The 23,818-nt window shown below is 38.2% G+C and overlaps 1 protein-coding gene across 1 annotated transcript in view; it reads right to left on the reverse strand.

Moving 5' to 3' along the window:
- The window catches only part of LOC128642705 (uncharacterized), a 109,371-nt gene that overhangs the window by 64,117 nt on the left and 21,436 nt on the right, over window positions 1-23,818 (reverse strand). Inside the window, exon 2 of the mRNA XM_053695484.1 lies at window positions 3,351-3,407. Coding sequence (XP_053551459.1) covers window positions 3,351-3,407 — 57 coding nt within the window. The remainder of the gene's footprint in view (window positions 1-3,350; window positions 3,408-23,818) is intronic.

Raw genomic sequence — 23,818 nt, forward strand, 5'->3', positions numbered from 1 at the left:
TGTGTGTATTTAGCAGCTTCTATATGAGCATACTGATGTGTGTATTTAGCAGCTTCTATATGAGCATACTGATGTGTATATTTAGCAGCTTCTATATGAGCATACTGATGTGTGTATTTAGCAGCTTCTATATGAGCATACTGATGTGTGTATTTAGCAGCTTCTATATGAGCATACTGATGTGTATATTTAGCAGCTTCTATATGAGCATACTGATGTGTGTATTTAGCAGCTTCTATATGAGCATACTGATGTGTATATTTAGCAGCTTCTATATGAGCATACTGATGTGTGTATTTAGCAGCTTCTATATGAGCATACTGATGTGTATATTTAGCAGCTTCTATATGAGCATACTGATGTGTGTATTTAGCAGCTTCTATATGAGCATACTGATGTGTATATTTAGCAGCTTCTATATGAGCATACTGATGTGTGTATTTAGCAGCTTCTATATGAGCATACTGATGTGTATATTTAGCAGCTTCTATATGAGCATACTGATGTGTGTATTTAGCAGCTTCTATATGAGCATACTGATGTGTGTATTTAGCAGCTTCTATATGAGCATACTGATGTGTATATTTAGCAGCTTCTATATGAGCATACTGATGTGTGTATTTAGCAGCTTCTATATGAGCATACTGATGTGTATATTTAGCAGCTTCTATATGAGCATACTGATGTGTGTATTTAGCAGCTTCTATATGAGCATACTGATGTGTATATTTAGCAGCTTCTATATGAGCATACTGATGTGTGTATTTAGCAGCTTCTATATGAGCATACTGATGTGTGTATTTAGCAGCTTCTATATGAGCATACTGATGTGTGTATTTAGCAGCTTCTATATGAGCATACTGATGTGTGTATTTAGCAGCTTCTATATGAGCATACTGATGTGTATATTTAGCAGCTTCTATATGAGCATACTGATGTGTATATTTAGCAGCTTCTATATGAGCATACTGATGTGTGTATTTAGCAGCTTCTATATGAGCATACTGATGTGTATATTTAGCAGCTTCTATATGAGCATACTGATGTGTGTATTTAGGAGGTACAGGTATTGTGTGAGTTTTAGCTATACATTTTCTTTTTATTTAACAGAGACTTGTTTATTAATATGTAAACTGAGACAATAAATTGTGCTTGAAATAGACCAAAATAGTTTTCAAAGGTTTCTGAAAGAGTAAAAACAATGTTTTAAATTTGTCAATTTAGTATAGTAAAAAGGCACTGGGAACCCACACAAAAAATAGCTGGGTTTGCTAATGGAATGGGAACCCTCGCGAATATAAAAGCTGGTACATTTGATCAATTAGATTCCCAAGACCATAAAAAAAAAAGATATGGAATAGCATCATCTACATGGATAGTCCTTCGAAAATAGTGGTTTCACCATTACCCACATTTTCTGAATCTTATAAGTACTGGACATTGGTTTAAGCAAGTTTAAGCAACATGAGAGTAAAAATTAAACTTTCATGGATTAGACAGAAATGACAATTTTAAGAGACTTTTCATTTTACTTTAAACTTTGCACACTTGGTATTCTCTGTTGAAAAACATACCTAGATATTGAGGAGCAGTTATGCATTACTGGCTGCACGCTGATAGGTGGCTGCACGCTGGTGCCTCTTGTCATTGGCTCACCAGATGTGATCAGCTAGCTCCCAGTAGTGCATTCCTGCTCCAGAGCTATTTAACCAAACATTTAAAGTGAATGTAAATTTTCTCTACTTTGAACGTTTATCTTATTTGCTTTTTGGTGTACAATTCAAACCGCCACTTTTTTTTTTTTTTAAATGTAAAATAAATATTATACTTTTATTACCAATTTGGTCCGTTTTATGGACCAGCTCCTCCCATCCACAACTTCCTGATTTTGTTCCATGTTACATATACAGCGGTCCCACCCGCTGTTTACGTAGAGGAAATGCGCGCTCCCGGCTATCGGCACATCTGCGCATGCGTTACACGCCAATGTAATTGTATAGTAACATAGTATTCAATGAATGAAAACATTCATTGAATACTATCGTTGAAGACAGTACAGCAGCGATCGAGCCAGCCCCTGTATGATCGCTACATACCTTGCAATCCAAAATTGGGGAATAAATTACTAAGACCCAAAATCGCTGAAGAGCGCATGCGCAAAATGTGAACGCGTGTCTGAGATCAGTATTAGAACAGCGCTCTAATGCAAGCACATTACGGACGCATGACGTAGAGAAAAAGTTTTGGTCCCCTCGTGGTGGATTCACTGATTGGTTGACAAGATCGAGCCTACTATGTCAATCAATCATCAAAGATGGCGGGCGGAGGATTAAAAGTACGATCACAGCTATCTAAATACAAAATACTCGGTAAATACAAATTTATTACAAAAATCATCAATTAAAGTATACCTATTTTCAAATACATTTTAATGCTGTGTTTAGCAGCCAGAATGACTTTACATTCACTTTAACCATTTTGCATAGGTCTAACACAGTCATATGCAAGCAACAGCGCAATAACAAATGACTTTAACACCTAAGGGCGTTAAAGCACAGAACTTTTAGTACGGCATGAAACGCCCGAAGGGAATCAAGGGGTTAAAGGTGCCACAATTCTATCAGACAAGTCAGCTGTGAGTAAGATGCCAACACTGAAGAGTCTGGCCCACAACTTGTCTCTTCATTCTATGTACAAATATCCATTTGTGCCTTTTAAGATTTTGTTTTATTGTTTAAAGGTGGAAACAAAGTCCGTTATAGAAGTCTCTGATTTATTAGAGGTTTTATTATAATGTTAGCATAAACAGTAAAGATTCCTAAAGGAGCATGAAACCCCAATTTATATATATTTCATGATTCAGATAGAGCAGCAATTTAAACTCACTCACTTATATTATTTAATTAGCTATACTCTCTTGGTGTCCTTTGTTGAAGGAACAGTAATGCACTACTGGGAGCTAACAAAAAGCCAATTACAAGAAGTATATATGCAGCCACCAATCAGCAGCTTTTGAACCTTCCTATGTATACTTTTTTAACAAAGGATACAAAGAGAATGAAACAAATTAGATCATAGAAATAAATTGGATGCTCTGTCTGAATCATGAAAGAAAAAAATGAATTTCACATCCCTTTAAGTTTCATTTGCGCAGCCATTTATTGACCTTTTTTTAAAGAGACTTATTTATGCAGAAGCCAAGAAGAGCGAGCCTGGGGCAGCAAATCTGAAAATGAAAAAGGATATTAAATAGAGGGACTCTGCAATATAAATATCATTTGATAAGTAGGATTAGGAATGGGCAGACGCTAAAGCCTTGCTATTTATTTGTTAGTAGTAATGGCACTCACCTGAGCATTAAGCACTTGTGTTCCATGCAGCGTATTCAGTAAAACAGTCAGGAACGCCTGGGAATCACAGAGGATAAATGATATGTATACAATAACTAATGTATTATATGCAACAGTGACATCAGGAGAGTTATAAGACAAAAAGGATGGGAGAAATAAATATTAATGGGAGAACAGATAACACGACAAACAAGACTGTGATAGAGAGGTAGCAGGCGCAGCAGGAAAATAAACACAATCTATGGGTCAGGTATATAGAGAGGTAGCAAGCGCAGCAGGAAAACAAACACAATCTATGGGTCAGGTATATAGAGAGGTAGCAAGCGCAGCAGGAAAACAAACACAATCTATGGGTCAGGTATATAGAGAGGTAGCAGGCGCAGCAGGAAAACAAACACAATCTATGGGTCAGGTATATAGAGAGGTAGCAGGCGCAGCAGGAAAACAAACACAATCTATGGGTCAGGTATATAGAGAGGTAGCAGGCGCAGCAGGAAAATAAACACAATCTATGGGTCAGGTATATAGAGAGGTAGCAGGCGCAGCAGGAAAATAAACACAATCTATGGGTCAGGTATATAGAGAGGTAGCAGGCGCAGCAGGAAAACAAACACAATCTATGGGTCAGGTATATAGAGAGGTAGCAGGCGCAGCAGGAAAATAAACACAATCTATGGGTCAGGTATATAGAGAGGTAGCAGGCGCAGCAGGAAAACAAACACAATCTATGGGTCAGGTATATAGAGAGGTAGCAGGCGCAGCAGGAAAATAAACACAATCTATGGGTCAGGTATATAGAGAGGTAGCAGGCGCAGCAGGAAAATAAACACAATCTATGGGTCAGGTATATAGAGAGGTAGCAGGCGCAGCAGGAAAACAAACACAATCTATGGGTCAGGTATATAGAGAGGTAGCAGGCGCAGCAGGAAAACAAACACAATCTATGGGTCAGGTATATAGAGAGGTAGCAGGCGCAGCAGGAAAACAAACACAATCTATGGGTCAGGTATATAGAGAGGTAGCAGGCGCAGCAGGAAAATAAACACAATCTATGGGTCAGGAATATAGAGAGGTAGCAGGCTCAGCAGGAAAACAAACACAATCTATGGGTCAGGTATATAGAGAGGTAGCAGGCGCAGCAGGAAAACAAACACAATCTATGGGTCAGGTATATAGAGAGGTAGCAGGCGCAGCAGGAAAATAAACACAATCTATGGGTCAGGTATATAGAGAGGTAGCAGGCGCAGCAGGAAAACAAACACAATCTATGGGTCAGGTATATAGAGAGGTAGCAGGCGCAGCAGGAAAACAAACACAATCTATGGGTCAGGTATATAGAGAGGTAGCAGGCGCAGCAGGAAAATAAACACAATCTATGGGTCAGGTATATAGAGAGGTAGCAGGCGCAGCAGGAAAATAAACACAATCTATGGGTCAGGTATATAGAGAGGTATCAGGCGCAGCAGGAAAATAAACACAATCTATGGGTCAGGTATATAGAGAGGTATCAGGCGTAGCAGGAAAATAAACACAATCTATGGGTCAGGTATATAGAGAGGTAGCAGGCGCAGCAGGAAAATAAACACAATCTATGGGTCAGGTATATAGAGAGGTAGCAGGCGCAGCAGGAAAACAAACACAATCTATGGGTCAGGTATATAGAGAGGTAGCAGGCGCAGCAGGAAAACAAACACAATCTATGGGTCAGGTATATAGAGAGGTAGCAGGCGCAGCAGGAAAATAAACACAATCTATGGGTCAGGTATATAGAGAGGTAGCAGGCGCAGCAGGAAAACAAACACAATCTATGGGTCAGGTATATAGAGAGGTAGCAGGCGCAGCAGGAAAACAAACACAATCTATGGGTCAGGTATATAGAGAGTTAGCAGGCGCAGCAGGAAAATAAACACAATCTATGGGTCAGGTATATAGAGAGTTAGCAGGCGAAGCAGGAAAATAAACACAATCTATGGGTCAGGTATATAGAGAGTTAGCAGGCGCAGCAGGAAAATAAACACAATCTATGGGTCAGGTATATAGAGAGGTAGCAGGCGCAGCAGGAAAATAAACACAATCTATGGGTCAGGTATATAGAGGTAGCAGGCGCAGCAGGAAAATAAACACAATCTATGGGTCAGGTATATAGAGAGGTAGCAGGCGCAGCAGGAAAATAAACACAATCTATGGGTCAGGTATATAGAGAGGTAGCAGGCGCAGCAGGAAAATAAACACAATCTATGGGTCAGGTATATAGAGAGGTAGCAGGCGCAGCAGGAAAACAAACACAATCTATGGGTCAGGTATATAGAGGTAGCAGGCGCAGCAGGAAAATAAACACAATCTATGGGTCAGGTATATAGAGAGGTAGCAGGCGCAGCAGGAAAATAAACACAATCTATGGGTCAGGTATATAGAGAGGTAGCAGGCGCAGCAGGAAAATAAACACAATCTATGGGTCAGGTATATAGAGAGGTAGCAGGCGCAGCAGGAAAACAAACAATCTATGGGTCAGGTATATAGAGGTAGCAGGCGCAGCAGGAAAATAAACACAATCTATGGGTCAGGTATATAGAGAGGTAGCAGGCGCAGCAGGAAAATAAACACAATCTATGGGTCAGGTATATAGAGAGGTAGCAGGCGCAGCAGGAAAATAAACACAATCAATGGGTCAGGTATATAGAGAGGTAGCAGGCGCAGCAGGAAAATAAACACAATCTATGGGTCAGGTATATAGAGAGGTAGCAGACGCAGCAGGAAAATAAACACAATCTATGGGTCAGGTATATAGAGAGGTAGCAGGCGCAGCAGGAAAACAAACACAATCTATGGGTCAGGTATATAGAGAGGTAGCAGGCGCAGCAGGAAAATAAACACAATCTATGGGTCAGGTATATAGAGAGGTAGCAGGCGCAGCAGGAAAATAAACACAATCTATGGGTCAGGTATATAGAGAGGTAGCAGGCGCAGCAGGAAAACAAACACAATCTATGGGTCAGGTATATAGAGAGGTAGCAGGCGCAGCAGGAAAATAAACACAATCTATGAGTCAGGTATATAGAGAGGTAGCAGGCGCAGCAGGAAAACAAACACAATCTATGGGTCAGGTATATAGAGAGGTAGCAGGCGCAGCAGGAAAATAAACACAATCTATGGGTCAGGTATATAGAGAGGTAGCAGGTGCAGCAGGAAAACAAACACAATCTATGGGTCAGGTATATAGAGAGGTAGCAGGCGCAGCAGGAAAACAAACACAATCTATGGGTCAGGTATATAGAGAGGTAGCAGGCGCAGCAGGAAAACAAACACAATCTATGGGTCAGGTATATAGGACAGGTTAACCCCATGGCTACCAGACAGAGCTGAAGCAGATGACTGTGTTGCATCCCTTGTAGCAGCAAAAGGGAGTATTAAAGGGACATGAACTTCTATTATCAAATTTGCCTGGTTCTCTGGTTATCCTATGTTGAAGAGTAAACCTAGGTCAGCTCAGGAAAAGCAATGCATTACTGAGAGCTAGCTGGTGATTGGTGGTTACACATTTGTTTCTTGTCATTGGCTCACCAGATGTGCTCAGCTAGCTCCCAGTAGTGCATTACTGTTCTGGAGCTGACTATCAAACACTCTACATTAGCACGTTTTCTTTTGGGACGTTTATATCCCTTTAAATGGAAATAAAGGGCTCAGACTATACAAGGTTGATCCTATTACTTGTTTTACATAGAGAGTGAGTGTGAGAGACAGTGAGTGAGTGATGGAGTGATTGTGATTCAATGTGAGAATGAATGAGACAGTGAGTGAGTGGATGTGAGAGTGAGTGAGAGTGAATGTGAGAGTGAGTGTGAGGGAAAAAGTGTGTGAGTGGGTGATATAGTGAGAGAGAGAGTGAGTCTGAGAGATTGAAAAAGTGAGTGAGTGACTAAGAGTGGGTGAAAGAGTGAGCAAGTGAATAAGAGAGTGAGTGAAAGAGTGAGTGAGAGAGTGAATAAGAGAGTGAGTGAGAGTGAAAGAGTGAAAAAGTGAGTAAGAGTGAGTGAATTAGAGAGTGAGTGTGAGTGAGACCACTAATTGCTGCTTTCTCTAGAAAACGTTTGTGTGATTAGGAAAATGAAACACGTTGAGGTGTATTGTGGGAGTTTAACATAATTGTACCTACTTTACAGGTAAAATCAGCTCTTTTACCTGTAAATAGTTATTAACTATTTAATAGCTATTGTACCTAGTTAAAATAAACACAAAATTGCCTGTAAAATAAATATAAATCCTAAAATAGCTACAATGTAATTATTATTTATATTGTAGCTATATTAGGGTTTATTTTATAGATAAGTATTTAGTTTTAAATAGGATTCATTTATTTTGTTTAATATAAATTATATTTATGTTAGGGGGGTTTTGGGGTTAGACTTAGGTTTAGGGGTTAATACATTTATTATAGTAGCGGCGACGTTGCGGGCAGGAGATTAGGGGTTAATAATTGTAGGTAAGTGGCGGTGATGTTAGGGAGGGCATATTAGGGGTTAATACAATTATTATAGTGTTTGCGAGGCGGGAGTGCGGCGATTTAGGGGTTAATACATTTATTATAGTTGCGGCGAGGTCCGGGTCAGCAAATTAGGGGTTAATAATTGTAGTTAGGTAGCGGCAACGTTGGGGGGGCAGATTAGGGGTTAATAAATATAATATAGGTGTTGGCGGTGTTAGGGGCAGCAGATTAGGGGTTCATAGCTATAATGTAGGTTGCGGCGGTGTCCGGAGCGGCAGATTAGGGGTTAATAATATAATGCAGGTGTCAGCGATAGCGGGGGCGTCAGATTAGTGGTTAATAAGTGTAAGGTTAGGGGTGTTTAGGCTCGGAGTTCATGTTAGGGTGTTAGGTGCAGACTTAGAGAGTGTTTTCTCACAGGAAACAATGGGGCTGCGTTAGGAGCTGAATGCTGCTTTTTTGCAGGTGTTAGTTTTTTTTTTCAGCCAGCTCAGCCCCATTATTTCCTATGGGGATATCGTGCACGAGCACGTTTTTCCACTTTACCGCTACCGTAGGCAACGCTAGTATTGAGGGTTGAAGTGGAGCTAAATTATGCTCAACGCTCCCTTTTCTGAGCCTAATGCAGCCACTCAGACAACTCTAAATACCAGCGTTGTCTTAAGGGTGTGCTGGAAAAAAAAGCAGCGTTAGCTACGCGGGTCTTTACCGACAAAACTCTAAATCTAGCCGTATGTGATTATACATTTAGTAAGTGCATTTTTATTTGTTTGTGGGTTGTTTAGCATTAAAGGTTCCACTGATGTTTTACCACCTTTTCCTGTAATTTCAGTCTGATAATTAAGAGTTTTTCAGCTCTGGTCGTGATCTAGCACGTGGCAGATTTCACAAGCCTTAGCCTGACACATATCTGTGCCTATTTGGCTTCAGCAAACATTTTCAGATAAGGAACTGCAAAAACATAAATTATGTAAGAACTTACCTGATAAATTCATTTCTTTCATATTAGCAAGAGTCCATGAGCTAGTGACGTATGGGATATACATTCCTACCAGGAGGGGCAAAGTTTCCCAAACCTCAAAATGCCTATAAATACACCCCTCACCACACCCACAAATCAGTTTAACGCATAGCCAAGAAGTGGGGTGATAAGAAAGGAGCGAAAGCATCAAACAAGGAATTGGAATAATTGTGCTTTATACAAAAAATCATAACCACCACAAAAAGGGTGGGCCTCATGGACTCTTGCCAATATGAAAGAAATTAATTTATCAGGTAAGTTCTTACATAAATTATGTTTTCTTTCATGTAATTGGCAAGAGTCCATGAGCTAGTGATATATGGGATAGCAGATACCCAAGATGTGGAACTTCCACGCAAGAGTCACTAGAGAGGGAGGGATAAAATAAAGACAGCCAATTCCGCTGAAAAAATAATCCACAACCCAAATCAAAAAGTTTTAATCTTATAATGAAAAAAACTGAAATTATAAGCAGAAGAATCAAACTGAAACAGCTGCCTGAAGTACTTTTCTACCAAAAACTGCTTCAGAAGAAGAAAAAACATCAAAATGGTAGAATTTAGTAAAAGTATGCAAAGAAGACCAAGTTGCTGCTTTGCAAATCTGATCAACAGAAGCTTCATTCTTAGAAGCCCAGGAAGTAGAAACTGACCTAGTAGAATGAGCCGTAATCCTTTGAGGCAGGTATTTACCCGACTCCACATAAGCATGATTAATCAAAGACTTTAACCAAGACGCCAAAGAAATGGCAGAAGCCTTCTGACCTTTCCTAGAACCAGAAAAGATAACAAGTAGACTAGAAGTCTTCCTGAAATTTTTAGTAGCTTCAACATAATATTTCAAAGCTCTTACTACATCCAAAGAATGTAAATATCTCTCCAGAGAATTCTTAGGATTAGGACACAAAGAAGGGACAACAATTTCTCTATTAATGTTGTTAGCATTCACAACTTTAGGTAAAAAATTAAATGAAGTCTGCAACACCGCCTTATCCTGATGAAAAATCAGAAAAGGAGATTCACAAGAAAGAGCAGATAACTCAGAAACTCTTCTAGCAGAAGAGATGGCTAAAAGGAATAAAACTTTCCAAGAAAGTAATTTAATATCCAGAGAATGCATAGGTTCAAACGGAGGAGCCTGTAAAGCCCTCAGAACCAAATTAAGACTCCAAGGAGGAGAAATTGACTTAATGACAGGCTTGATACGAACCAAAGCCCGTACAAAACAATGAATATCAGGATGTTTAGCAATCTTTCTGTGAAAAAGTACAGAAAGAGCAGAGATTTGTCCTTTCAAGGAACTTGCAGACAAACCCTTATCCAAACCGTCCTGAAGAAACTGTAAAATTCTAGGAATTCTAAAAGAATGCCAAGAGAATTTATGAGAAGAACACCAAGAAATGTAAGTCTTCCAAACTCGGTAATAAATCTTTCTAGACACAGATTTACGAGCCTGTAACATAGTATTAATCACTGAATCAGAGAAACCTCTATGACTAAGTATTAAGCGTTCAATCTCCATAGCTTCAAATTTAATGATTTGAGATCCTGATGGAAAAATGGGCCTTGAGATAGAAGGTCTGGCCTTAACGGAAGTGTCCAAGGTTGGCAACTGGCCATCCGAACGAGATCCGCATACCAAAACCTGTGGTCATGCTGGAGCCACCAGCAGTACAAACAAACGCTCCATTAGGATTTTGGAAATCACTTTTGGAAGAAGAACTAGAGGCGGAAAGATATAGGCAGGTTGATAATTCCAAGGAAGTGACAACGCATCCACCGCTTCCGCCTGAGGATCCCTGGATCTAGACAGATACCTGGGAAGTTTCTTGTTTAGATGAGAAGCCATCAGATCTATTTCTGGAAGTCCCCAGATTTGAACAATCTGAAGAAATACCTCTGGGTGAAGAGACCATTCGCCCGGATGTAACGTCTGACGACTGAGATAATCCGCCTCCCAATTGTCTATACCTGGGATGTGAACCGCAGAAATTAGACAGGAGCTGGATTCCGCCCATACAAGTATCCGAGATACTTCTTTCATAGCCTGAGGACTGTGAGTCCCTCCTTGATTGACATACGCCACGGTTGTGACATTGTCTGTCTGAAAACAAATAAACGATTCTCTCTTCAGAAGAGGCCAGAACTGAAGAGCTCTGAATGAATTAAACGATGGTGATCCAACCACCAAGTCAGAGAAGATCGAACATTGGGATTTAAGGATATTAATTGTGATATCTTTGTATAATCCCTGCACCATTGGTTCAGCATACAAAGCTGAAGAGGTCTCAAGTGAAAATGAGCAAAAGGGATTGCTTCTGATGCAGCAGTCATGAGACCTAGAATTTCCATGCACAAAGCTACCGAAGGGAATGATTGAGACTGAAGGTTTCGACAAGCTGAAACCAATTTCAGACGTCTCTTTTCTGTTAGAGACAAAGTCATGGACACTGAATCTATTTGGAAACCCAAAAAGGTTACCCTTGTCTGAGGAATCAAGGAACTCTTTGGTAAATTGATCCTCCAACCATGTCTTTGAAGAAACAACACAAGTTGATTTGCATGAGATTCTGCAGAATGTAAAGACTGAGCGAGTACCAAGATATCGTCCAAATAAGGAAATACCGCAATACCCTGTTCTTTGATTACAGAGAGAAGGACACCAAGAACCTTTGAAAAGATCCTTGGAGCTGTTGCTAGGCCAAACGGAAGAGCAACAAACTGGTAATGCTTGTCTAGAAAAGAGAATCTCAGAAACTGATAGTGATCTGGATGGATTGGAATATGAAGATATGCATCCTGTAAGTCTATTGTAGACATATAATGCCCTTGCTGAACAAAAGGCAGAAAAGTCTTTATAGTCACCATTTTGACTGTTGGTATCCTTACATAACGATTCAATATTTTTAGATCCAGAACTGGTCTGAAGGAATTCTCCTTCTTTGGTACAATGAACAGATTTGAGTAAAACCCCAGACCCCGTTCCAGAACTGGAACTGGCACAATTACCCCAGCCTACTCTAGGTCTGAAACACATTTCAGAAACGCCTGAGCCTTTACTGGGTTTACTGGAATGCGTGAGAGAAAAAATCTTCTCACAGGCGGTCTTACCTTGAAACCTATTCTGTACCCTTGTGAAACAATGTTCTGAATCCAAAGACTTTGAATCGAATTGATCCAAACATCTTTGAAAAATCGTAACCTGACCCCTACCAGCTGTGCTGGAATGAGGGCCGCACCTTCATGCGGATTTGGGAGCTGGTTTTGACTTTCTAAAAGGCTTGGATTTATTCCAGACTGGAGAAGGTTTCCAAACGGAAACTGTTCTTTTAGGGGAAGGGTCAGGTTTTTGTTCCTTATTCTGACGAAAGGAACGAAAACGATTAGAGCCCTATATTTACCTTTAGACTTTTTGTCCTGAGGCAAAAAAGCTCCCTTCCCACCAGTAAAACAGTTGAAATTATTGAATCCAACTGAGAACCAAATAATTTATTACCTTGGAAAGAAAGAGAAAGCAACGTTGACTTAGAAGTCATATCTGCATTCCAAGACTTAAGCCATAAAGCTCTTCTAGCTAAAATAGCTAAAGACATATACCTGACATCAATTCTAATGATATAAAAAATGGCATCACAAACAAAGTTATTAGCATGTTGAAGAAGTTTAACAATGCTATAAGCATTATGGTCTGACACTTGTTGCGCTAAAGCCTCCAACCAGAAGGTAGAAGCTACAGCAACATCAGCCAAAGAAATAGCAGGCCTGAGAAGATTACCTGAACATAAATAAGCCTTCCTTAGAAATGATTCAAGCTTCCTATCTAAAGGATCCTTAAAAGGATTACTATCTGCCGTAGGAATAGTAGTACGTTTAGCAAGAGTAGAGATAGCCCCATCAACTTTGGGGATTTTCTCCCAAAACTCTAATCTATCAGATGGCAAAGGGTACAATTTCTTAAACCTTGGAGAAGGAGTAAATGAAGTACCCAGACTATTCCATTCCCTAGAAATTACTTCTGAAATAGCATCAGGAAATGGAAAAACTTCTGGAATAACTACATGAGGTTTAAAAACTGAATTTAAACGCTTATTAGTTTTAATATCAAGAGGACTAGACTCCTCCATATCTAATGCAATCAACACGTCTTTAAGTAAAGAACGAATAAACTCCATCTTAAACAAATATGAAGATTTATCAGTGTCAATATCTGAGGCAGAATAATCTGAACCAGATAGATCCTCATCAGAAATAGATAAGGCAGAATGATGGCAGTCATTTAAAAATTCATCTGAAATATTAGAAGTTTTAAAAGACCTCTTACGTTTACTAGAAGAAGGAATAACAGACAGAGCCTTCCGAATAGAATTAGAAACAAATTCTTTTACATTAACAGGAACATCCTGAACATTAGATGTTGAAGGAACAACAACAACAGGTAATGGAATATTACTAATGGAAATATTATCAGAGTTTGATAGTTTATCATGACAACTAACACAAACTACAGCCGGAGGTACAGTTACCAAAAGTTTACAACAAATGCACTTAGCTTTGGTAGAACCGACATCAGGCAGCGTCTTTCCAGAAGTAGATTCTGATCCAGGGTCAGGTAGTGACATCTTGCAATATGTAATAGAAAAAACAACATATAAAGCAAAATTATCAAATTCCTTAAATGGCAGTTTCAGGAATGGAAAAGAACGCAAAACAAAACAAGCCTCTAGAAACTAGAAGCAACTAAAAAGTGAGACTGAAATAATGTGAAAAAAACTGGCGCCAAGTATGACGCCCACATTTTTGGCGCAAAGTATAACGCCCACAACACACATACGTCAAAACTGACGCAATCACGTGAAAACTTCCGGCGTCAATTATGACGCCAGAAATGATGACATTTTTGCGCCAAAAAAGTCTTGCGCCAAGAATGACGCAATAAATTGAAGCATTTTCTGCACCCGCGAGCCTAACAGCCCGCAATTTAGAAAAAAAGTCAATTGAAAATTGAAAATTTTAAGGTAAGAAAAAATATAATTCATATGCATTTTCCCAAAAAATGAAACTGACAGTCTGAAAGAAGGAATACTGATTATCCTGAATCATGGCAAATATAAGTTTAACACATATATTTAGAACTTTACATATAAAGTGCCCAACCATAGCTTAGAGTGTCATGAATAGAAATAAGACTTATTTACCCCAAGACACTCATCTACATATAGTAGATAGCCAAACCAGTACTGAAACGAGAATCAGTAGAGGTAATGGTATATAAGAGTATATCGTCGATCTGAAAAGGGAGGTAGGAGAAGAAATCTCTATGACCGATAACAGAGAACCTATGAAATAGATCCCCTAGAGGAAGACCATGGTATTCAAATAGGCAATACTCTCTTCACATCCCTCTGACATTCACTGCACTCTGAGAGGAAAACCGGGCTTCAGCCTGCTGCGAAGCGCATATCAACGTAGAAATCTAGCACAAACTTACTTCACCACCTCCTTGGGAGGCAAAGTTTGTAAAACTGAATTGTGGGTGTGGTGAGGGGTGTATTTATAGGCATTTTGAGGTTTGGGAAACTTTGCCCCTCCTGGTAGGAATGTATATCCCATACGTCACTAGCTCATGGACTCTTGCCAATTACATGAAAGAAACAATGGAATATTTGCCAACATAATAAATGTGGCATCCCTAGTCTACTCCAGTTAAAAGTCCAGATTAGCTCCTCCCAAAATGCAAGTAGTGGGTGGAGTTTTATTATTGAAATAATTGCTGCAAACCAAGTGATAATGCATTCCAACATTTTTCAAATGCACACAGTGGCAAGACTGCATACAATCTTGTAATTACAAGATTTTTACTGTTTCTTTAAAGGGACATGAAAACCAAAATGTTTCTCTCATGTTTCAGCAAACAATTCTAAACAAATTTCCAATTTACTTATATTATACATTTTGCTGCATTCTCTTGGTATCCTTTGTTGAAGCAGCAGCAATGCACTAATGGGAGCTAGCTGAGCAAATCGGTAAGCCAATGACAAGCGGCATACTTTTCAACAAATGACAGCAATACAACTAAGCAAATTAGATAAAAGAAGTAAATTAGAAAATTGTTTTACAATGTTTGTTCTATCGGAATCATGAAAGAAACATTTTGAGTTTCATGTCCCTTTAAGTTAAAGCAGTTCTTTTTTATTTTTTTTATTTTAAAAACAGCATAAAGTAAACAAGTGGTCCATGGGACATAGTAGCTCACTGGCTGATAGGCAGAACTCACTCAGTTGTATTGGTTGAAAGCAACACTCCCCCACAAGAGTTAAAACAAAAAGTGTTGACGTTTTTTAACGCCCTGTTTCAGATGTATAAAAACTTTATTGCCTCTATAATTAACACGTATTTGTATCTTGATACTATGTTTATCCTCTTATTGTTTGATACATTGTTTTTGTATTTAATTCTGGTTCAAATGTGCAGAACGGATTTGTACAGCTCATTATAAGGTGCGTGTGTATATTAAAGATACAAAAATTGACAAAAGCGAACCTACGAAATTCATATATACACACAAAAACACTGTCACTTCAGTTTAGAGACAATCTTCAGAATGAGCAGGTGGAAGGTCATGCAAGCGTATGGCTAGAATTCAATCAGTACTACAGCAAAAAAACAGATATCAGCAACACAGATGCAAATATGTGCAGGATAGATAGATATGGAATAGATTCTAATTCAATTCTATGGCTAGATTACTAGCGAAGAAAAGCAGAGAACACGTGGTGTGATTACAAGTCGTGCTACTATTTGTGCTCGGCCCGATGCAATTAATAACGCTCAATCAGGTATCACAAGTAGATAGGTAAGATGTTTAACCAAAGCGTGTTAACGCAACCGATACATGTATAGTGAGCCCTATACTTGCAGTGACAAGTAGTGCTCATGCCTCTTGTATTATGTCCTTAGTTACGTTTTACACTCATGAGCAAACCAAAGTACTAATTTCTCATTTAATGTTATGAAAAACTTGGCATGATTTCTTTCAGTTATCCATTCAAATATACCCTGAAAATCGATAGACATAAAAAATGGGAAACAAAATGTTTGCATTTCATGTCCCTTTACGCTCTCGGTGTGATTGCAGTTTGAATTCCCCCTTTCTTTAATGATTAGATAGAACATACATTTTTAAACAACTTTACAATTTACTTCTTTTATCTAATTTGCTTCATTCTCTTGATAACATTTGTTGAAAAGCATATCTAGACGCTGGGATCTAGCTAATGATTGGTGTCTGTGCATATATATTCCTTTTTTGATTGGATTACCAATGTGTTAAGCTAGTTCCCAGTAGTGCATTGCTGCACCTTCAGTAAAGGATACCAAGAGTATAAAGCAAACTTGAAAATAGAAGTAAATTAGAAAAATATTTACAATTGTATGCTTTATCTAAATCATGTAAAAAAAAATCTATTGTGCTAAAGCAGCTTTGTATATTAGCGTTATCTTTTACTAGAGGGAAGTTTTGTGGTATAGCAGCTTTGTACATTTGTGTTATATATTACTTAAGGGACATTTTGTGGTATAGCAGCTTTATACATTTGTGTTATCTACTACTAGAGGGAAGTTTTATGCTAGAGCAGCTTTGTACATTAGCGTTATCTATTACTAGTGGGAAGTTTTATGCTAGAGCAGCATTGTACATTAGCGTTATCTAATCTATTACTAGAGGGAAGTTTTCTGCTAGAGCAGCTTTGTACATTAGCGTTATCTATTACTAGAGGGAAGTTTTGTGCTAGAGCAGCTTTGTACATTTGAGTTATCTATTACTAGAGGGAAGTTTTATGCTAGAGCAGCTTTGTACATTAGCGTTATCTAATCTATTACTAGAGGGAAGTTTTGTGCTAGAGCAGCTTTGTACATTTGTGTTATCTATTACTAGCTAGAAGTTTTATGCTAGAGCAGCTTTGCACATTAGCGTTATCTATTAGTAGCGGGAAGTTTTGTGCTAGAGCAGCTTTGTACATTTGTGTTATCTATTACTAGAGGGAAGTTTTATGCTAGAGCAGCATTGTACATTAGCGTTATCTATTACTAGAGGGAAGTTTTATGCTAGAGCAGCTTTGTACATTAGCGTTATCTATTACTAGAGGGAAGTTTTATGCTAGAGCAGCTTTGTACATTTGCGTTATCTATTACTAGAGGGAAGTTTTATGCTAGAGCAGCTTTGTACATTTGTGTTATCTATTACTAGTGGGAAGTTTTATGCTAGAGCAGCATTGTACATTTGCGTTATCTATTACTAGAGGGAAGTTTTATGCTAGAGCAGCATTGTACATTTGTGTTATCTATTACTTGAGGGAAGTTTTATGCTAGAGCAGCTTTGTACATTAGTGTTATCTATTACTAGAGGGAAGTTTTATGCTAGAGCAGCATTGTACATTAGCGTTATCTATTACTAGAGGGAAGTTTTATGCTAGAGCAGCTTTGTACATTAGCGTTATCTATTACTAGAGGGAAGTTTTATGCTAGAGCAGCTTTGTACATTTGTGTTATCTATTACTTGAGGGAAGTTTTATGCTAGAGCAGCTTTGTACATTTGTGTTATCTATTACTAGAGGGAAGTTTTATGCTAGAGCAGCTTTGTACATTTGTGTTATCTATTACTAGAGGGACGTTTTATGCTAGAGCAGCTTTGTAAATTTGCATTATCTATTACTAGAGGGAAGTTTTGTGCTAGAGGAGCTTTGTACATTTGCGTTATCTATTACTAGAGGGAAGTTTTATGCTAGAGCAGCTTTGTACATTTGTGTTATCTATTACTAGAGGGAAGTTTTATGCTAGAGCAGCTTTGTACATTTGCATTATCTATTACTAGAGGGAAGTTTTATGCTAGAGCAGCTTTGTACATTTGCGTTATCTATTACTAGAGGGAAGTTTTATGCTAGAGAAGCTTTGTACATTTGCGTTATCTATTACTAGAGGGAAGTTTTATGCTAGAGCAGCTTTGTACATTTGCGTTATCTATTACTAGAGGGAAGTTTTATGCTAGAGCAGCTTTGTACATTTGCGTTATCTATTACTAGAGGGAAGTTTTATGCTAGAGCAGCTTTGTACATTTGCGTTATCTATTACTAGAGGGAAGTTTTATGCTAGAGCAGCTTTGTACATTTGAGTTATCTATTACTAGCGGGAAGTTTAATGCTAGAGCAGCTTTGTACATTTGTGTTATCTATTACTTGAGGGAAGTTTTGTGCTAGAGCAGCTTTGTACATTTGCGTTATCTATTACTAGAGGGAAGTTTTGTGCTAGAGCAGCTTTGTACATTTGTGTTATCTATTTCTAGAGGGAAATTTTGTGCTAGAGCAGCTTTGTACATTTGCGTTGTCTAATACTTGAGGGAAGTTTTATGCTAGAGCAGCACTGTACATTTGTGTTATCTATTACTAGAGAGAAGTTTTATGCTAGAGCAGCTTTGTAAATTTGCGTTATCTATTATTTTAGGGAAATTTTATGCTAGAGCAGCTTTGTACATTTCTATTATCTATTACTAGAGGGAAGTTTTATGCTAGAGCAGCTTTGTAAATTTGCGTTATCTATTACTAGAGGGACGTTTTGTGCTAGAGAAGCTTTGTACATTTGTGTTATCTATTACTAGAGGGAAGTTTTATGCTAGAGCAGCTTTGTACATTTGCGTTATCTATTACTTGAGAAAAGTTTTGTGCTAGAGCAGCTTTGTACATTAGCGTTATCTATTACTTGAGGGAAGTTTTATGCTAGAGCAGCGTTGTACATTTGTGTTATATATTACTAAAAGGAAGTTTTCTGCTAGAGCAGCTTTGTACATTTGCGTTATCTATTACTAGCGGGAAGTTTAATGCTAGAGCAGCTTTGTACATTTGTGTTATCTATTACTTGAGGGAAGTTTTGTGCTAGAGCAGCTTTGTACATTTGCGTTATCTATTACTAGCAAGAAGTTTTGTGCTACAGCAGCTTTGTACATTTGCGTTATCTATTACTTAAGGGAAGTTTTGTGCTAGAGCAGCTTTGTACATTAGCATTATCTATTACTAGAGGGAAGTTTTATGCTACAGCAGCTTTGCACATTTGCGTTATCTATTACTTGAAGGAAGTTTTATGCTACAGCAGCTTTGCACATTTGCGTTATCTATTACTTGAGGGAAGTTTTGTGCTAGAGCAGCTTTGTACATTTGCGTTCTCTATTACTATAGGGAAGTTTTATGCTAGAGCTGCTTTGTACATTAGCGTTATCTATTACTAGAGGAAAATTTTGTGCTACAGCAGCTTTGTACATTAGCGTTATCTATTACTAGAGGGAAGTTTTGTGCTAGAGCTGCTTTGTACATTTGTGTTATCTATTTCTAGAGGGAAATTTTGTGCTAGAGCAGATTTGTACATTTGCGTTATCTATTATTTGAGGGAATTTTTATGCTAGAGCAGGTTTGTACGTTTGTGTTATCTATTACTTGAAGGAAGTTTTGTGCTAGAGCAGCTTTGTACATTTGTGTTATATATTACTAAAAGGAAGTTTTCTGCTAGAGCAGCATTGTACATTTGAGTTATCTATTACTAGCGGGAAGTTTAATGCTAGAGCAGCTTTGTACATTTGTGTTATCTATTACTAGCGGGAAGTTTTATTCTAGAGCAGCTTTGTACATTTGCGTTATCTATTACTAGAGGGAAGTTTTATGCTAGAGCAGCTTTGTACATTAGCCTTATCTATTACTAGAGGGAAGTTTTATGCTAGAGCAGCTTTGTACATTTGTGTCATCTATAACTAGAGGGACGTTTTGTGCTAGAGGAGCTTTGTACATTTGTGTTATCTATTACTAGAGGGAAGTTTTATGCTAGAGCAGCTTTGTACATTTGCGTTATCTATTACTTGAGAAAAGTTTTGTGCTAGAGCAGCTTTGCATCCTTGCATTATCTATTACTAGAGGGACGTTTTGTGCTAGAGGAGCGTTGTACATTTGTGGTATCTATTACTAGAGGGAAGTTTTATGCTAGAGCAGCTTTGTACATTTGTATTATCTATTACTTGAGAAAAGTTTTGTGCTAGAGCAGCTTTGCATCTTTGCATTATCTATTACTAGAGGGACGTTTTGTGCTAGAGGAGCGTTGTACATTTGTGTTATCTATTACTTGAGGGAAGTTTTATGCTAGAGCAGCTTTGTACATTTGCGTTATCTATTACTTGAGGGAAGTTTTATGCTATAGCAGCTTTGTACATTTGTATTATCTATTACTAGAGGGAAGTTTTATGCTAGAGCAGCTTTGTACATTTGTATTATCTATTACTTGAGGGAAGTTTTGTGCAAGAGGAGCTTTGTACATTTGCGTTATCTATTACTAGAGGGACGTTTTGTGCTAGAGGAGCTTTGTACATTTGTGTTATCTATTACTAGAGGGACGTTTTGTGCTAGAGGAGCTTTGTACATTTGTGTTATCTATTACTAGAGGGAAGTTTTATGCTAGAGCAGCTTTGTACATTTGCGTTATCTATTACTTGAGAAAAGTTTTGTGCTAGAGCAGCTTTGCATCTTTGCATTATCTATTACTAGAGGGACGTTTTGTGCTAGAGGAGCATTGTACATTTGTGTTATCTATTACTAGAGGGAAGTTTTATGCTACAGCAGCTTTGTACATTTGCGTTATCTATTACTAGAGGGAAGTTTTGTGCTAGAGCAGCTTTGCACCATCTATTACTAGAGGGAAGTTTTATGCTAGAGCAGCTTTGTACATTAGCGTTATCTATTACTTGAGGGAAGTTTTATGCTAGAGCAGCTTTGTACATCTGCATTATCTATTACTAGAGGGAAGTTTTATGCTAGAGCAGCTTTGTACATTAGCGTTATCTTTTACTGGAGTGAAGTTTTATGCTAGAGCAGCTTTGTACATTTGCGTTATCTATTACTAGAGGGAAGTTTTGTGCAAGAGGAGCTTTGTACATTTGTGTTATCTATTACTAGAGGGAAGTTTAATGCTAGAGCAGCTTTGTACATTTGTGTTATCTATTACTTGAGGGAAGTTTTGTGCTAGAGCAGCTTTGCACCTTTGCGTTTTCTATTACTAGAGGGACGTTTTATGCTACAGCAGCATTGTACATTTGCGTTATCTATTACTTGAGGGAAGTTTTGTGCTAGAGCAGCTTTGTACATTTGCGTTATCTATTACTAGTGAGAAGTTTTATGCTAGAGCAGCTTTGCACATTGGCCTTATCTATTACTAGAGGGAAGTTTTATGGTAGAGCAGCTTTGTACATTTGTCTTATCTATTACTAGCTGGAAGTTTTATGCTAGAGCAGCTTTGCACATTAGCATTATCTATTACTAGCGGGAAGTTTTGTGCTAGAGCAGCTTTGTACATTTGCGTTATCTATTACTAGAGGGAAGTTTTATGCTAGAGCAGCTTTGTACATTTATATTGTCTATTACTAGAGGGAAGTTTTATGCTAGAGCAGCTTTGTACATTCGTGTTATCTATTACAAGCAGGAAGTTTTATGCTAGAGCAGCTTTGCACATTAGCCTTATCTATTACTAGCGGGAAGTTTTGTGCTAGAGCAGCTTTGTACATTTGCGTTATCTATTACTAGCAGGAAGTTTTATGCTAGAGCAGCTTTGTACATTAGCCTTATCTATTACTAGCGGGAAGTTTTGTGCTAGAGCAGCTTTGTACATTTGCGTTATCTATTACTAGCAGAAAGTTTTATGCTAGAGCAGCTTTCTACATTTGTGTTATCTATTACTAGCGGGAAGTTTTTTGCTAGAGCAGCTTTGTACCTCTGCGTTATCTATTACTAGCGGGAAGGTTTATTCTAGAGCAGCTTTGTACATTTGTGTTATCTATTACTAGCGGGAAGTTTTGTGCTAGAGCAGCTTTGCACATTTGCATTATCTATTACTAGCAGGAAGTTTTATGCTAGAGCAGCTTTGCCCATTAGCCTTATCTATTACTAGAGGAAAGTTTTATGCTAGAGCAGCTTTGTACATTTGTGTTATCTATTACTTGAGGGAAGTTTTGTGCTAGAGCAGCTTTGTACCATCTATTACTAGAGGGAAGTTTTATGCTAGAGCAGCTTTGTACATTAGCGTTATCTATTACTTGAGGGAAGTTTAATGCTAGAGCAGCTTTGCACATTTGCATTATCTATTACTAGAGGGACGTTTTGTGCTAGAGCAGCTTTGCACATTTGCATTATCTATTACTTGAGGGAAGTTTTATGCTACAGCAGCTTTGCACATTTGCGTTATCTATTACTTGAGGAAAGTTTTGTGCTAGAGCAGCTTTGCACATTTGCGTTATCTATTACTTGAGGGAAGTTTTATACTAGAGCAGCTTTGCACATTTGCGTTCTTTATTACTAGAGGGAAGTTTTATGCTACAGCAGCTTTGTACATTAGCGTTATCTATTACTAGAGGAAATTTTTTTGCTAGAGCAGGTTTGCACATTAGCGTTATCTATTACTAGAGGGAAGTTTTGTGCTAGAGCAGCTTTGTACATTTGTGTTATATATTACTAAAGAGAAGTTTTCTGCTAGAGCAGCTTTGTACATTTGTGTTATCTATTACTTGAGGGAAGTTTTATGCTAGAGCAGCTTTGTACATTTGTGTTATCTATTACTTGAGGGAAGTTTTGTGATAGAGGAGCTTTGTACATTTGTGTTATCTATTACTAGAGGGAAGTTTTATGCTAGAGCAGCTTTGTACATTTGCGTTATCTATTACTAGAGGGAAGTTTTGTGCTAGAGGAGCTTTGTACATTTGTGTTATCTATTACTAGAGGGAAGTTTTATCCTAGAGCAGCTTTATACATTTGTGTTATCAATTACTTGAGGGAAGTTTTGTGCTAGAGCAGCTTTGCACCTTTGCGTTATCTATTACTAGAGGGACGTTTTATGCTACAGCAGCATTGTACATTTGCGTTATCTATTACTTGAGGGAAGTTTTGTGCTAGAGCAGCTTTGTACATTTGCGTTATCTATTACTAGTGAGAAGTTTTATGCTAGAGCAGCTTTGCACATTGGCCTTATCTATTACTAGAGGGAAGTTTTATGGTAGAGCAGCTTTGTACATTTGTGTTATCTATTACTAGCTAGAAGTTTTTATGCTAGAGCAGCTTTGCACATTAGCGTTATCTATTAGTAGCGGGAAGTTTTGTGCTAGAGCAGCTTTGTACATTTGCGTTATCTATTACTAGAGGGAAGTTTTATGCTAGAGCAGCTTTGTACATTTGTATTATCTATTGCTAGAGGGAAGTTTTATGCTAGAGCAGCTTTGTACATTTGCGTTATCTATTACTAGCACAAAATTTTATGCTAGAGCAGCTTTGTACATTTTCGTTATCTATTACTAGCGGGAAGTTTTATGCTAGAGCAGCTTTGTACATTAGCGTTATCTATTACTAGCGGGAAGTTTATACTAGAGCAGCTTTGCACATTAGCCTTATCTATTACTAGCATGAAGTTTTGTGCTAGAGCAGCTTTGTACATTTGCGTTATCTATTACTAGCGGGAAGTTTTATGCTACAGCAGCTTTGTACATTTGCATTATCTATTACTTGAGGGAAGTTTTATGCTACAGCAGCTTTGCACATTTGCGTTATCCATTACTTGAGGGAAGTTTTATGCTACAGCAGTTTTGCACATTTGCGTTATCTATTACTTGAGGGAAGTTTTGTGCTAGAGCAGCTTTGCACATTTGCGTTCTCTATTACTAGTGGGAAGTTTTATGCTACAGCAGCTTTGTACATTAGCGTTATCTATTACTAGAGGAAAGTTTTGTGCTAGAGCAGCTTTGTACATTTGTGTTATATATTACTAGCGGGAAGTTTTATGCTAGAGCAGCTTTGTACATTTGCATTATCTATTACTTGAGGGAAGTTTTATGCTACAGCAGCTTTGCACATTTGCGTTATCTATTACTTGAGGGAAGTTTTGTGCTAGAGCAGCTTTG

The sequence above is a fragment of the Bombina bombina genome, chromosome 12 (genome assembly GCF_027579735.1).
Source record: "Bombina bombina isolate aBomBom1 chromosome 12, aBomBom1.pri, whole genome shotgun sequence".
Classification (NCBI taxonomy): domain Eukaryota; kingdom Metazoa; phylum Chordata; class Amphibia; order Anura; family Bombinatoridae; genus Bombina; species Bombina bombina.